At 41.5% G+C, this 16,888-nt stretch overlaps 1 protein-coding gene and 1 non-coding gene across 8 annotated transcripts in view; both read left to right on the top strand.

Annotated features, from left to right (window-relative positions):
• Positions 1–16,888, top strand: part of MAPKAP1 (MAPK associated protein 1) — a 208,809-nt gene that overhangs the window by 30,526 nt on the left and 161,395 nt on the right. For all 7 annotated transcript variants that reach the window (XM_045846402.1, XM_045846398.1, XM_045846401.1 and 4 more), the window contains one exon: positions 5,083–5,231. Coding sequence is in view for 4 of the 7 variants with exons in the window: in XM_045846398.1 (XP_045702354.1) it covers positions 5,083–5,231 (149 nt within the window). In the remaining 3 variants the exon portion in view is untranslated. The remainder of the gene's footprint in view (positions 1–5,082; positions 5,232–16,888) is intronic.
• LOC123823619 lies at positions 9,685–9,825 on the top strand. Its single transcript, XR_006786556.1, has one exon. It is a non-coding gene; the product is annotated as a small nucleolar RNA SNORA42/SNORA80 family (small nucleolar RNA).

Raw genomic sequence — 16,888 nt, 5'->3', positions numbered from 1 at the left:
GGGAGTTAGGAGGAAGGGCTCTTCGGCCTCCCCTGTTTTATCTTTGCTCCTTTGTGCCCATCTGCTCTCTCCTGGCTCCTCCAGATCTGCTCCCTGTCCTCTCAACTACTTTTCCTACCTCTCCAGTCCAGAGTTGTTCATCCAACAAGTATTTATTAAGCTCCTACAGTATGCAAGGATAGCTAGACACGGCTGTAGGCCTAGAAGATAGAGCAGTGAACAAGACAAAATCCCTGCCCTCGGGAGCTTACAGGGGAAATAGACCGCAAACAAATGTAACGTGTCAGAATGGAATAAATAGCCTGGAGAAAAATATAGCTGGGCGAGGGGCATAAAGAAATGAGGCAGGGGATTTGCTATTCTATATAGAGTGACCAGGAAAGGACTCACTGGGAAGGCAGTGACTGAGCGGAGATGTGCAGGAAACGGAGGAGTGAGCCAGGCGGATCCTGGGAAGTGAGTGCTCCAACGAGGGGAGGGCGCAGGAAAGGGTCTCCGACAGAAGTGTGCCTGAAGTGTGCGAGGAATAGCACGGGAGGATGCTTACTGGTTGGGGAGAGTGAGGAAGGGAAGGGTGGGATCAGAGGAGTAAGTAACGGGAGGCTTGCTCATGGAAGATCTGGGAAGGAATTTAGTATTTACTCTGGGTGAGGTGCTTTGGTCAGAGTCATTATATGATATATTACTTACTTTTAAAATTTTCAGCTTAAATTGCCTTTAGTACAACTTTTTATTATACAAAATTTCAAACATATACAAAAGTAGAGAGAATGGCATAGTGGACCCCCACACAACCATCATCCAGCTTCTGCCGTTGACGTGCGACCAGTCATTTATACATCCAACTCCCCTCCGCTCCCAGGTGACTTCTAAGCAGATCCCAGCTATTATGTAATTGCATCCTTAAATACATGTTTTTTTAACACATAAGAAAACTGCAGTACCGTCACTCTCCAAATAACTAGCAGGAATTCAAATATTTCCTCGATTGTTTCCAACGTTTCTGTTTTTCTTTTTCTTTTTTTTTTTTTTTTTTTTGGTAGTTCATTTGTTCAGGTCTAGCTCTAAGGCCCACATGTCATTTTTGGTTAATATGTCTCATTTCCTTTTTTATCTATAGATTCTCCTTCACGTTTTTCCCTTGTAATTATTAGCTGAAGAAACTGGGTCATTTGTCCTATAGAATTTCCTACATTTCTGGATTTTGCTCATCTTGTCCCTGGGTCTTATTTAATACGATCCTCTGTCCTTCTTATTGTCTGTTCTGGTGGTTACTAGAAACTTCCTCACTGAAGTTTGATTTTTGGTAAGAACGTTTTGTGCATGCTGATCTGTATTTCCTGTTGCTTCACATTAGGAAGCATGGATTTTGTTTGTTTGTTTGTTTGTTTGATAAGATTGGAGGCAGAGTCAGGTATTGTCTATCCATTATAAAGTTACTCCCATCAGCTTGTCAGCTGATGATTTTTGTGGCCGATGAAGGGCATTTCCTAGATGCATTATTTCATTAGGAGTTGCAAAATAGTGATTTCTGATTGTATCAGTCTTTCTTCGTTTATTAATTTGTTTTATATAAGGAAGAAGTTTCTCTAATCTATTATTTGGTTATCCTTAGATATAGTGCCTGCAGTAAAGGCAGGGTAAATGCTGATTCTTTCCCTTTGCACCAGCAAAGGGAAAACTATTAATTTTTCAGAACCAAAAGAATTCTCTAGCATCCTATTTAGATGAACAATAAAGGTTTCCCCCCTTTTTATCTTTATGAAATTATGGGTTTTTAAAGCATATTTTGTATTTTTCAGTTCATTACAGGTTTTTTTTTTTCCTTTAATGCTAAAATTGCCCCTTTGTTTAGTGAGTCCTTGCACATTGGCTTCTAAGTTCTTTGGACACAATTTCAGTAATCTTTCATAGCTTCCTTGCTTTCTTGTATGACAAGATGTTCAATACTCCTTTTCTACCTTTCTTCCTCCAAGTCAGCAGTCAGCCATTTCTCCGAAGAATCTTGGTTCTTCTGCTGGTCAGTGGCATTAAGAGACCACAGCCTGTTCTCTGCCTCATTGGCCTTTTCAGGGCACAGAGCTCAGAAAAAAATAATTTTTTAATAATTTTTAAAAATACATTGTGAGTTAACATTGATAATTTGAATTCAAGATACAGTGTTTATTTAACTTTTTTTAAAAAAATTATGTTTATGTATGTTTTCTCTTACACTGAAAACTTGGTTCCACCATAGAAATACCAGTGTCATTACTAACAATACAGTTACTAAAAACAATTTAAGATGTTTTTTTTTCTCTTTCTTCTATTTCTTCTTCTTTTTTCCCCCTCCTTTTGGCCTAAAAGGATCGAGTTGCCATGAACTGAGAAGAAGGCTGTGAGAAGAGGGGCAGGTTTGGGGAAGGCCAAGAGTTGGGTGTGGCCGTGCAGAGTTTGAAAGGCCTATTGGGCATCCCAGTGGAGGTGTCAAGTAGAAACTGGATATGCAAGCCTGTAATTTTAAGGAGTGTTTAAGTCTAGGGATAATCATTTGGGAATCATCAGCACGCAGAGGGCAGCTATTCAGGCCTTCACTCGTCACTTACATTTTTATTGAGGTGTACATTACATGTGCTGAAAGGGAGAGATGCTAAATGCACAGTTTGATGACTTTTGACAACTAGCATCTTAATCAGGTGTGGAGCATTCCGAGACCCCCCAGTAAGTTCCATTGCGCCCCCTTCTAGTCAGGTTACTTCCCAGAGGCGATTGTTCTGACTTACATTGCCACAGTTTAGTTTTGCCTCTTATAAATGATATTCAAAACAAGGCTGGATGAAATTGCTAAGGGTGTGACTATAGATAGAGAAAAGGAGAAGTCCAAATACTATGCCTTAGAGAATGCCAGAGATTGGAGGAAAGGTGCGGAAGAGGAATTGGCAAGGAGAGTGATGGGGGGCCGGAAAGTTAGGGTGAGAACCAGGTAGCGTGGAGTCCTGGAACCAATCGAAAAAAGTGCTTCAAGAAGAAAGGAGTGATGAATTGTGTCAAATGCCACCAAGAGGACTTGTATGATGAGGATTAAAAATTGTCCAGTAGATTTAGCAACAACGGGATCATTGGTGACCTTGAGAAGAGCCGCTTTGGTGGTGTGGTGGGTCCGGGTGCCTGATTGGTGTGAGTTTCTTTGAACCCGGGGGTTGGGGGTGGGGAGGAATTGGACAGCAAGCATATTGACAACCGTTTTTGAGAAGCAGACAAATAGGGTAGTAACTAGAAGGGAGTATGTTATCAAAGGAGGATATATTTTTTTAATGAGCAATGTTTCAGTATCTTTATATGCTAATGCAACTAAACCAGTAGGAAGGAAACATTGAAAGTGAAGAGAGGTGTAGAGAATCGAGTCTGCAAGAGGGGCTAGGACCTAGCACAGGAAGGAGAGGCTGGCCTGAGACGGGGGCGTGGGCCCTTCCACGGCGATAGGAGGAAAGGCAGTGCAGGCGTGGCGAGAGCGTGCAGAAGTTCTGTTTGGGTTGTTTCTGTTTCTCTGTGGTGTGGGAAGCAAGGAAGGAAGAGGGAAAATGTCAGAGGTTGAGGATTAGTCTAAGAATGGAAGAGTTAAATCACTACCTCACCCCTAACCCTGCTGGTAACAGTTGTATAACTTTGGCAAGTTACTTGTGTTTGCTGTACCTCAGTTTGCTGTAATCTATCTCTTAGACTTGTTGTGAGCCAAGGTGAAAAGATACCTTGTCTTGTTCCTGGCCCATAGTAGATATTTAATAAAGGATCATTCCTTTCCGAATGCGGCAATAAAATTGTTAATAGATTACAGGTAGAATACTACTTCTAATATTTAAAACACCACTTTACCGTTAATCTAAAGCTTTTTCAATTGTACATTTCTTTGTTGATTACGTGGACTTAAATATTCAGAATCTGTAACTGGATAATCAAGTGCCACATTTTAAAAAAGAATTTGCCACTTAAAATCTATAGGGACTCATAAGAGTTCTAAGAGAGCGTTTCAGAGTTCTCTTTGACTTCTCTCAGTTCATTTGGGCTTTATTCAAGAGCAGAATGGAGTTGACCCTACCTGTTGCAGAACGTAAGGTCTAAAATAGATTTATTTTAAAAACCACATGTGAAATTTTCTTAAAATTCACAGAATAAAAGGTGTAATGAACCCCCATGTACTTATCATCGAGCTACGAGCTTAAGTGATACTCAGATTAATTTAGAGAATTAAATGATCTTTAAGAAGATGTAGAACCAACTTGTCTTGGTTTACTAATGAGTAATTGAATCAAAATTCCTTCAGTAATTATTTTATTCATTGATTCATGCAACAAAATTTATTGAGAGTCTACTTCGTTCATTAGTTCCTAATGGCCAAGAGCCCTGGCTGGGTGCGCAGCTAGCTCTGCACCTACTGGTTGTGTCTGTGGCCTAGGGCTAATAACGTATTCTAAGCTTCAGTTTCCACATTGACAAAATTGAGTTAATGCTACGATGTACCTCGAGGCTTGTTAAGAGCAGTAAACGAGATACTTTGGCTTGCTTAGTAAATGTCAGCTACTATTATTATAATACTCTTTCTCCTTCTCCCACTCCTCAGCTTTGTCTTCCCGATTTTTGTGCTAGGTGTCATTGGAGACTGTGAGAGGGTAAAGATGTAGACCTTGACCTTGAAGAACTAAAATTCCAAAATCACACAATATTAGAGCCAGGAGAGATCTTCAAGATGATTGAGTTGGACAAGCCCAGAAAGGTTTAGTGAATCATCCAGTATCACACAGCTGATAGTGGCAAAGCCAGTCAGAGCTCAGCTCCCCTAGCTGTGAGCGTGCTTCTTACAGAATGGCTGTGTGGTTCGTTTGTCTGACTCTGCCCCCTCCTTAAACCCTAGTCCTTCTAAACTGGCAGTCCTGATCTGCGTGTTTTTCAGTGCACAAACGCTGAAGTATGTGCGAGGCGTTTTGCACAGATTAGACACGAATGTATTCCTCTCTAAGGTCACACGGAAGACTTTTGAGGGAAGGCGGACAGGCTTGTCTCTCTGCGTAATCACAAAGATGTTTTTGTCTTCCTCTTGTGTCACAGCCCAGGAGTTAAAGTCACTGTTTGAAAAAAAGTCCCTCAAAGAAAAACCTCCAAGTTCTGGAAAGCAGTCAATATTATCCGTACGCCTGGAGCAGTGCCCGCTGCAACTGAATAACCCCTTTAACGAGTATTCCAAGTTTGATGGCAAGGTAAGTAAAAATGAAGCCTTTGTCCCTTTTATGCCAGTGATTTTCAACTGGCATGCCACGCCACACTGGAGTGCCGCAAGAACTTTTAAAACATGTAGTAGGGGCACTGACCCTTTTTCCCTTAGATTGTCAAGTTGAAAAAAAAAAGGCAACAGCCAACACAAGAATAGCCATTCGGTGTGAGCGCCCCGTTTTGTACCATAAAATATATAGGTCATATAATAGACTCGCATCTTATTGGTTACATTGCATAATAAGGTTGCATCTGATTGGTTAATTCTTGGTACCAGAAATCTGTATATACAAATATAGGCACCTGCTTTTTTCAAAAGTCACTTTGGAGTAAAAAGGGTAGGTAACTACAATTTTTTTTTTGTAAATCAATCAAAATTGTATCTATTTTTTGTTAGATCGGCAAAAAATATATTTTTGGTGTGCCGCACAGTTTTAATATAATTAGTTTATATGTGCCATGAGATGAACAAGGTTGAAAATTGCTGCTTTAAGTAAAACCACAATTGAGTGGAATTGTTAGTAATATTATAATAATAACAATATTAATATTATTCGATACTGGGTTTTAGAAAATGATTCAGAGTAATTATAGAATGTCACACATTTTCTAAGTCTGAGGATGTAAAACAGTCTGAATTGGGTTTAGTGTTGTTTACACAGTAATAATGTTCAGAAGTACTGAGATGAAACCAGTCCTGAGATATGTCTGTATTTTTTTTCTTTTTTATCTCCTAAGTGTACTTAAGGGTTTGGGTTAGTTGGGTTGTGATTAATCAAGGTCTAATTGTGTTGGGAAAGCCTTGAAAGTGGTTCTGGGAGGCAGCATTGTCTTGTCTGAGTCTTGATTATAACTACAGAAATTAAGGTTAGAGCTTCATTTCAGAATTCTAGGCCGTTGCTTTGCTTGCCACTGTTTCATTGTAGGGAATCTCCTTTGACACTTGCTATGCAGGAGACTTTTTTTCTGTTTGTTCTAACAATTTGCGATTGTAACATTAGTTTGTTTATTTTCCTTTTAGAAAAATGGCCACTATTTTTAGGTGGAGTATAGTGCCTCCTGCCCCCCTCACCACATTCCCTGCCATTCTGTGTGTCTCTGCTGAGCTGGGCCTCTTTCAGAAGTCAGTAGCAGTTGATTTTTATATTTATTGCCATTATGTTTGCTGTCTGGCTGTGGCATAGAGGTGCTGAGTGATTGCTTGTTGCCTGGAGGGGTTGGGTACAATTTGTCTTATTTCAACACCATTGCAATTAATAAACATATAGCTTATGTTTGCGTTTTTCATATTCAAGTTCCAGTTGTATATTGCTTCTGTGAGTTGTCATCTTTGAGCAAGATGTTTTCGCTTCAAAACACTTCACCTTGTACAATGCAGCAGGATTCCATCGGCTTAAGTGAGCATGTGTGGGCGTCGGCACGTGAGGTTATTCAAGTTGGTGGGGAAAGGGAGCGAGAACTGGAAACAAAATGCATGAATAACATAAAGATTCTAATGTGCTCAGAGTATCCTTCAAAAAACACCTGCAAGTAGTTTTAGTAAAGTAGCTCTTGCACTGATGTGAAGCTTGTCTTGAAGCCAGCCCCTGCTGCCTTCCTCTGTTTCTTCTCCTGGAATGCAGTGAAGAGAAGGAAGGGTCCCCCTAGGGGACAAGAATGTCAGCCTCTAGAAATGGCAAATTGGACTGTAGAGGATTTTTTTCTTAAATACTACACTGCAGTGGATTCATTTAGACAGGTGAGAAGCTATTGGGTTAGGTCACATGGTTGGAATTTGCTTCCATTGCCGGAAACCATCTCATTGTTTGGGGAGGTAATTGCTGGAATAGTTAATAGGTGATAATGTTTTTATGCCAACAAGATAGCACAGATCTTTTAAACCATTATGTTCTAGAATTCTCAACATACCATCAGATTCTTTTATAAATACTCAGGTTTGAATTTATCAGAAGGTTGTGACCTCTGCTTGGTGTATATGGAATGTTGAAGTAACAAGGAGAAATTTTTTTAAAATATAAAGAAGCCATTTCCTCAGTCACAAAGGAATTCTTTTTGCTAGATACATGTTTACACGTAAGGCCCTTGATGCTTTTGTCGTATCAGGTCTATTTGTAATCAGAAAAGAGTGTGAGCAAGGGGCAGTCACCATTACACACTGATTAAGAAAGATTTATATAAGTCTCTCTTGTGATGAGATGCTATTTTATTATTATCCTACATATTACAATTGCTAAAATACAATTAAACCCTTGTTCTCATCTATTATTTAATATTGATGCATTTGGCAGATATGTAATGAAAGTGGCTAATATTTGAAGGATATTGTACTGTACATATTAAATTAGTCTTTCTTTATCTTTGTGAAATGCATCAATATGATACTCAGTGACATCTCAATGATTAATAGAGAATTATAGTTGAGTCAAGCCTTTTTGTAACCTAGAAATTAAAATGACTATTCAAATAACACCTCAAAATGATCAAATTAGCATTTTGTGATTGCATAATAATGGGATTGTAGTAGTTATAACAGCACCATGGCTGCCTCTGGAGTTAAGATCATGTCAACCCTGTGATAATAATGCCTTTTCTGGGAGAGTCGACTTTAATAATTTCCAGATTGATTCTCCCCATAAATCATTTGACGTTCAGCACTAAATTTTTGTTGCTGTTGTAACTTAAAATTATTTTATTTATATTCAGCTCATATTTAAGAAGTGAAATGAATGTCCTTTTTTAATGATTCACCATCTTGTCATTGAACTCTCCGCTTTTTGCTCAAATGGTAAGGTTTTCCCATGTATATTGCTAGTCCTATTTTTTTCCCAAAGGTTTGTTAAAGCCACTAAAATATGTTGTGTTTTTTCCCCTACAAATATTCACAATGCTCTTCCTGGGAATAACGCTTGCCTTATTTACATAATTAACTGAGTTGCTCCGGTCTCTTGGGCAAATGGTACATAATTGGGGAGAGAAGGGGACAGGGAAGAGTTTGGGGTCTAATTAAATATGCTAAAAAACTACTTAATTATGTATTTCCTCAAGAGACTAACTGCTGTGAAATACTCCTTAAGATGAAGCTAGCATTCGATTTGGAAAAGGATTTTGTTTTTGATGTGGCTTTACAGCTGTGGTTAAGCTGGAGCACCCAGTGTCTGACAGTTTGTGCAGACTGGATTGTCGTTGGCCTGTGGTGCTAAGTTAAAGTGACTTCTTTGGAATAATTTTTGGTTAATAATGTATTTTTTAAAATTGTGGTTGATTAATTTCTTGAAGGCATACAATTGAGAGGGAAAGGCTACACATACTTAGGTATGTGCTTTGTTGTAATGTTGACTATTTTTGATCAGGTTATTATTATGTTTATATTATTTCTTTGACAAATTGGTGATGCTACCTGTGACCTGTTTTCAATTAATAGATTATTAATAAGTCTGCTTACTGATCATTGAAAAATGTCCAGGATAGATTGCAAGTGGTTTTAGGGAATGCTTAGTTAAATAAGGCAAAGCCGGGCTCACCCGTCTGCCTGAATCCTCCAGGCTCGTTGAAAGCGGGACCTCTGAACAGATTCACTAACAAAACCAAACCTCTGTTCTAGAGGCTGAAACAGTCAGAGAACCTCTCGTGCCAGCCCTGCCAGCGCTGTGTGTGGGAAGTGTGGGGCACGGCGAGGACCTGCTGCGGCGTGTGCGGCAGCGGGCTCTATGGCGGTGAACGCCGAGCCCTGATTTAAGTCACCGGACTGTGTGGATGGCTGCCCGGTCCCTCCGCCTGTTTCACATGAAGTCATGTTTCAAGTGCCCATCCCTTTCCTTCCCATGCCTTACCACTTGAGAAGCTTTTGCTAGTCATCACTATTTTGGGTAAACTGAGCTTGCAAATATTATCATCAATAGACCATCAAAAGCTCAAATGCCCGTTTCCTGTCAACACCCTGACTACAAAGAAATGGTGCCGGACATCTCTGTCAGGTTTTTTCACCTCCAAACTGTCAGTTCCTCTACCTGTGAAAGCAGAGTTCCTTCTTCCCAGACTGGCAGACCATCAGCTGGGAAGATGCTGTGGGAGAAAGCACCTAGGACAACGAGAAGCACTGTCGTTTGGTTTGAAAGCTGCCCTAGTTTGTGGTAAGACTTGAGTTTGAATCCTGACTCCCCGACTTAGGGTGTAACCTCAGCCTAATACTGCCCCTCTGGAAGTCCCGGTCCTCCTCTGCGGAATGAGGTGACGACCGTGTGTCTTCCTCAGAAGGAGTAACTGACATAAGACCTGTCTAGCAAGACATGTAGCCATAGGAAGCACTCAGCCAATACCCCACTTCTGCCTCTTCCTCTCTCTCTGGAGGGTTGGGGGGCCAGTGATGCTGTCTCTCCTATTAACTTGGACTGTTGACGGGATGGAGTGAGAGAAAATGTGCTCTTAAAATCGGGAGGCCGAGCGTGGTAATGGATTTATGGTGGGCCCTCCCTTGTGGGCCTCTCTCTCATAGTGCACCCATGCCAGGGTAAACTGCCACCTCGAACCATTGCCCAGCCTCCTTATCTGTGGGCTGTGAGCACTGAAGGGGGTTGTACAGTGTGGAAAAAAGAAAAGAATCGGGAGATCAGAGTAGCATCGTGAAACAAGATGGGTAGCAGACTGGAGGTGGGTGATTTGTGTGTTGATACTGGTCCAGGGAGGCCAGTGGGATTTGGCCTTTAACTTTAAATGGAAGCTTAAGTCAGGTAATTACTTCCTTTATTTCTTTTTTGGAGGAATGACTGTTTTTTTTTTTTTTAAACTTCAGGTGAGAAAGTAGTTCCATATTATTAATTGCTTGGCAGTTTACTAAAATGTTAAATATTTTTCTTATTGACTTAAAGTCTACCCTGAATGTAAGGAGAATGTTTGCCTTGACAGGTGCTTAAAAAGGCAGAACCACTTCTGGTTCATATAGACAACTGTGACTTTGATGATGTTAACTTGTTAGAAAGTAACCATTTCTGAAACTGTTTTAACAGGGAAGCTGCAGAGAGCATGGGGGAAGGGATAATTCATGAGTGCTAATTGCTTGGCTGTTAATTTTCATAAGTGTTGATAGAAGCAGTTCCTTAAATTAAACTTTGTTTAAAATGTATCAGGGGAAATATTCCACAATGTCGAGCCTGAAGTGAAAATTAATATGAATGCTGTGGCAATTAACACATACTGGTTAATAGCTTTTAGCAGCATTTTGGGATGATAGTCCTTAAATACATTTTTGCATGCTGCTCTTGTTTCAGCATTGTTCCAGTCTATGTCTGGATAATTATGAACAAATGTTTTCTACAATCATTGGCATTAAATAGCTCTCTTCAAAGAAACTCACTTAAAACTTTGCAGAAAAACACGGAAGCCACTGAGAAATGTTGCAAACTCAGAAAAGGTCAGCGAATTAAAATCGTGTTTTAAAAATTGCCTTTTGAGGAACAATCTGAACTTGGCATATTTGATACTATCATGGGAATGGTCCCCTCTCATATGTTAAGTCACTTTAGCTTCAGAATCCCTTTCCAAAAAATTGTAACCTGGACTTTTTAGTGCTGGTTGTGTCTACACAAATGCGTTTGTTTGTTGCTGCCTGAGCAGAGGTGAGGCTGCGGGCCAGAGCTTGCTCCTTTCCTCTCCACCCTCCAAGGTGGCCAGTGCCCCCTCCCGTAAGGGGCTGAGAAGTTGGCTGCATAATAAAATAATGTTATTGCCCCCCACTCCCTTCCTTTTTAATAAGAGCGCTCCTTGGGTTCACTTGCTTAGTGCCCACTAAGAAACAATTCTTTAAAAAAGGGAGAAATCTACTATGTTTTGAATTAGGAGCTGTTTGTCTCACTCTTCCATCGGCTTTGTTTTCCATCCCTTTCAAGTGAAGGAGAGTGAGGTCCTGAAGCTGTCCCGTCAGTGGCTCTCTTGGTAGCTCATCTCTGGGACAGAATTTTGCTGGTCCTCCTCTCCGTGGACCAGTTTGATGAGTGTGTTCTAAAAGACAGTATTAGAAATTCACTACCTTCTTACACCTTATAGCATACTAATGGAAGGACCAAGTTCATTAGTATAAAAAACACCTTTTGATGAGATTATTTCCCCCTTCCCATTGTGTTAATGCACTCCTCTTCCCGTTACTGACATTATGTTGCAGATCCCAAGGGGAGACTTTGGGACTTTTGTCTGGGTGGTTCTAAAATGAACTTACACAGGATAGGGTTTTCAGCATCCTGCTCTGAAGTTAAATTCTCAGGCTGAGTTCTTAAAACTAGCTTATTCCAGTCTGAGCTCTTTCTGTCGCGGTCTCATTTCTCCACTTTGTTCTGAACTGTAACAGTCTGGGGTGGCTTCCTCTCGTGGAATTATCTAGAAATTCCCACTGGAGGTAGAATTCGCCATTGGCTGTAAAGCAGTGGTCCCCAACCTTTTTGGCACCAGGGACCTGTTTCTGGAAGACAGTTTTCCCACGGACAGGGTTCGGGGGTTGGGTGGTTGAAGTGCACCCCATTCCAGCTCACCTCCTGCCATGCAGCCAGGTTCCTACCAGGCCCGGAGGTTGGGGACCCCTGCTTTAGAGGCTTTTCAAAGGAAGGCGGAATTTGGCAGTGGAAAAAACATGTTTGCCAGACTTGGATTAGAATTCCAACTTTGCCCTTTACTTGCTGTGTGATGTTGGGCAGATCGCTTTGCTTTTTTGAGCCTGCTTTCACATCTGTAAAAGGTTAGTGAGGCCCTGGCTGGGTAGCTAAGTAGGTTAAAGTGTTGTTCCGGTACACCAAGGTTGTGGGTTCAATCCCCGGTCAGGACACTTGTAAGAATCAACCAGTGTATGCACAAATAAGTGGGACAACAAATCTGTGCTTCTCTCTCTTTTTCTTTCCCTCTCCCTTCCTCTCTCTCTAAAATCAATTAGAAAAAAATTGGTTAATGATACTTGCATTAGAATGTCATGAGGATTTAATGAAAATGGGAAATGCATACATAGCAAAGTGCCTGGTACAGGGCCAGTGCTGGGAGATTTATTACTTTCCTTTCCTTTTCCTGCCTTACTATTTATTTACTTCATAGTTAGTAAGGGCCTACTATGGACCAGGTACTGTTAAGTAAAATCTGTGTACAGTGGTGAGCAAAACCAGACCTGGTTTCTGACCCCATGGAGCTTCTTTTCTTGGCAGATAGTGTTATGTGAATAATAATCTCCAAATTAAATGTAAAATTGCAACTATAGTGTAATCACAACTAATTACCGAGTTCCAGGAGAGGTACTTAGGGCTCTGAGAACATCATCATAGGGGCCTCTGAGACTAGTCTGGGGGGTCAGGGATAATGTTCCCGTGAAGGTGACTCTCCACCTGAGAGTGGGCAGGTGAGTGAGAGTTAACTAGAGGAAGGGGCAGGAGGAAGGACACAGCAGAGCATCTGAGGCAAGAGGGAGCTTGTTTTGAGGCACTGAGAGACTCGAGGGTGAGGGAGAGTGTGGTGCAGGATAACCCTGCAGGAGCAGACTGTTACTGGTTGGCGGCCCCTGTGCCTGATGCTTCAAAGGCCAGAGTTCAGAGGCCAGAATGCAAAACCAAAACGTCAGAGTTTGGAGTAAGGAAAGGCTTATTGATCTCGAAGATGGGGGGCATTAGGGCTCCCCCAAGTCCATCTTCTGAGAGCCCAGAATTCAGGCTTCTTTTGCATCCAGCGAAGGGAGAACGGGAGGGGCAAGAGGTGATTAACATCTGGGCACCTTCCGGGACTCAGGGAAGAACACAAAAATCTCTAAGTCTCTTCCTTTCCTCTTCCTTTCCTCTTCCTTGACCTGTTGCTAATCTGAGTCCTGTCTTGAGGCTCCTGCAAATCACTGATAAATAATCATTATTTCTTACCTATTTCCTCACCTCTCTGAGAGAGGCATCCCCGGCAAGGGGCTGTTTGTCCAAAAACTCAAGCCTCACCAGAATTCCTCTAATGATTAGCAGTATCTGTAGCAGCAGCTGTATGCTTGAAGGCCGTGGGAAAATGCAGACTGGAATTAAGACAGAGTCAGAAAGACCTGAGCATTTTGCTCTGTTACTAGACCGGGTATGGCTGGTATGAGTGACCTCTTCAACCTAAGAGCCCCGAGAGCCTTGAACAAGCTTAAATGAGGTAAGGGAATCAGATTTGTGCTTTGAAAAGATCACTGCAGCTGTGCTGCAGACACGACACCTGAGAAGGGTTTGTGAGAAAGGAGAGACCAACCAAGAAACTCTTTGCAATGGTTTGGGTAAGAGAGATGGTACCTTTGCTCACTTATTGGTAAAGGAGAATGAGTGAATGAATTCAAGAGAGATTTAGTAGGTGGAAGTGGTAGGACCTAATGATGGATTATATGCCAGGGAATGGGGGAGAAGGGGGCTTCAAGGACAATTTGATGATAAGATTCTGGCTTGTGGAACTAGATGGACAAGGATACCATCCCTGAATTAGGAAGCACTGAAAGAAGGCCAGGGATGAGGCAGGCATTACCACTGCGAGCTGGTTTCTGACCTGCTGCTGACCACACGTGATGGCCTGCTACCATGTCCTTGAAGATACTGCACATAACCTTTTTGGGGGGTGGGGAGATGCGCCCTGCTTATTTGGTGTGTATGGGGGGCATCTGAGGCCGTGGTCTCGGAGATGAGAGTGGGCTGGGAGCCAGGAGCCTCCTCTTTGCTCCTGCTGCAGAGCCAGCTTGGGAGCTCCGCCTGAGGAACTGCCCCAGGACTCAGTCACCTCTTCTCCGAAACGGGCTGCAGTCTCTGGTGCCCAGCCCAGCTTCCCAGGTGGTTAAGAGGCAGAAATGGGAGAGTAATTTAAATGAGGCAGATGGCAGGTGTCATTTACAGAAATATGTTGATTGTAATTTTTGAGGATTAGAGGACTTTGAGGTAAAACACGGGCATATTTTTGTTACAACCAGATTACTTTGTAGAACTACCCTCTTCCTAGTTAATTAATTACCTGATTAGCGATTAAATCTGGTTGGAATGAATTTCAGGCACTGAGGTCCTAGGAAAACCCTAGGACACAATTCTTGTAGGTGTGCCGGGCACTGCGGATGGTGGGATTTTGCACTGAGCCTCCTCATCTGGGGCATCTTGCCCTGCATGGTTTGAAGTAGAGAGATTTTCTTGTCCTCAAAGGGCTATACGCCCTGCTTGTACTAACTTGTAAACTAATGAGAGAAATCAAATGACAGCCTAGGGTCACCCCACTAGGCGTAGAATGTAGGTGTTGTAATTCTCAAAAGATTTTTATTTTTATTCGTAATGACATTCACATTTATAAAATGGACACTTGAGTTCCAGGACTGGAAGACCATATGGGAGAAAGAACATGGGCATGGGATCAGAAGATGTGAGTTTTAGCCCAGGCTGGTGTGGCTCAGTGAACTGAGCTCTGGACTGTGAAACAAAGGGTTGCCGGTTTGATTCCCAGTCAGGGCACATGCCTGGGTTGCAGGCCAGGTCCCCAGTAGGGGGCATGTGAGAGGCAACCACACATTGATGTGTCTCTCCCTCTCTCTCTCCCTTGCCTTCTATTTAAAAATAAATACAATTTTTAAAAAATATATTTTAAAAAATGTGAATCTTAACCCTGGCCATGCCAGGAGATCTGGGACAAGTCACTTTCCATCTCTGAACCTCAATTACTGCATGTTTAGAATGAGGAACTTGGCCTAGATGCCCTCTTGAATTCCTTATTAGCTTGAAAGTTCATAGTTGAGTGATTGGGGAGGCAACATCAGTGACACGCAGAAGGTTATAGATGGGAACACTTGAACTCTTGAAGAGTGGATCTTCTGTGCAGGTGTTTTGACTTTCCTCTTTTAATTGATCATGACAAAACTGGAATGTAGGGAGTGTCGTCTCCATTGTATGGACATGGAAACCGAGGCTGAGAAAGAGAAAGTGATGACTTGCTCCAGGATAAACCACTAGTATGGGGCAGAGCTGGTATTCAACTCCTTTTTCCTTACTCCACGGCTGTGGCTGTCTTTCCTAGACTTTTTTACAGCCATTATTATGGAGAAAACAAAACACAATAATTGAAGTTTTTGGAATTTAAAAACAAAAGAAGTTTCCCTTTACCAGTGGACTTGAGCTTTGACAAACTGGTTTAGATCGTATCAGTTTGTGCCTTTGGGTGAATTTGCATCTTTTAAGCCTCGATTTTCTTACATGTGAAAAAGAAATAATAAGAGATTGGGACTGGGGTAGGAGGGAATGCTTTACACCTAGAATCTAGTATATGTCCCACAAATGTTCTTTTCTTTCCACTGGTCTTCCCACTGTGCAGAGTGGATTCATTGGTGTGTCCATCCATCTATCCATTTGTCCTTCCCTCTGTCCATCCACCCACCCACCCATCCACCCACCCATCCACCCATCCATCCACCCAACAAATTATTTACTAAGCTTCCACAGTATACCGGTTCATTTCAAGTGTTTATTCCATACCTGCTGTGTACTAGACATTAATAAATAAGACAGGACTAACTGTGCTGGAGGAACATGAAGATAAGGGTGGTCATTTAGCCAACAAGTGGAGGAGCCACACTTGACAGTCAGGGTTGTGCCCTGGGCTGGGAACTGTGGTGGTGGTCCGTGACGTCAGGTGCACCTGATTGAACGGAGGAACGTGAGCAGCTAACGGTGGAATAAATGTGCTAGGGACCGTAGCAGAGATCCGTACTGAGGACCGTGGGAGTCTGGAGGCAGCAGTGACATGTTCATCTAGTTTGTTATCCTAGGTGATGGGTTTGTCTGAATTTTTATTGTATTAATAATTCCTAGAGGGCAGAGACTCAACTTTGGTCACTCTTACAATAGAATGAAGCCCAGCATGGCACTCCCACACATAAATGTGGAAGTTTTTTTAAACGGCAATGATAAATTTCAAATGTCGTTACTCCTCAAGGCTTACAAATACATGGCAGTATCGTAAGAGCTGTGTTTTATTAATCTCTCCACTCCTTTCTGTTAAATTGAAGTTTTAACACCTAGACAAAGATACATGTAAGAAAGTAAGTTTAGGAAATTTGCAAAATATGCTACCATACAACCAAAGATTAAATTGATTTGTTATATGTACATTTAGCTACAATTCATTTTAATTGTCTGTATGAAGTTAAAAAGTATTAGTGTCAGATAAAGATTCATCACCAGAGTGTGATTTAAGGCTGGTGCTGGAGAACGCAGGCATGTGTTCCGGCAGATGTTTGTGTAAGGCGCTGTCTTTCCTGACAGCAGTTAAAAAGTATGGTTATAGTAATCAAATTGTGGTGCAGCGACTCAGAGGCTAGGGCCAGATTGAATTAAAATAGATATAAGATTTATGAATAGCAATAGCTGTGATAAAATTTCACTGCCTTCTTCAACAGGAAGGACTTTTTCCACAGTGGAAAGAAGAAAATCTAATAACCACTTTTCTAAAACTGTGGTTTTGCTGACTTTCATTTTCCCTTCCTAATTATGGCATCAAAACAATAACTTGCTGAGGTTCTTTTTTTTTTTTTTTCATCCATGGTAACCTTTTTTTCTTTCTATCTAAAGTGCATAGAATTAAAACAAGTATTTTTTTTTAAATGATACTGTGTTAGTTTAGAAACAAAATTCATGTAAATAGAACT

Source organism: Phyllostomus hastatus, unplaced genomic scaffold (genome assembly GCF_019186645.2).
Source record: "Phyllostomus hastatus isolate PE091 unplaced genomic scaffold, TTU_PhHast_1.1 phas_contig_495, whole genome shotgun sequence".
Classification (NCBI taxonomy): domain Eukaryota; kingdom Metazoa; phylum Chordata; class Mammalia; order Chiroptera; family Phyllostomidae; genus Phyllostomus; species Phyllostomus hastatus.
This window is presented reverse-complemented; position numbering and strand designations above follow the sequence as displayed.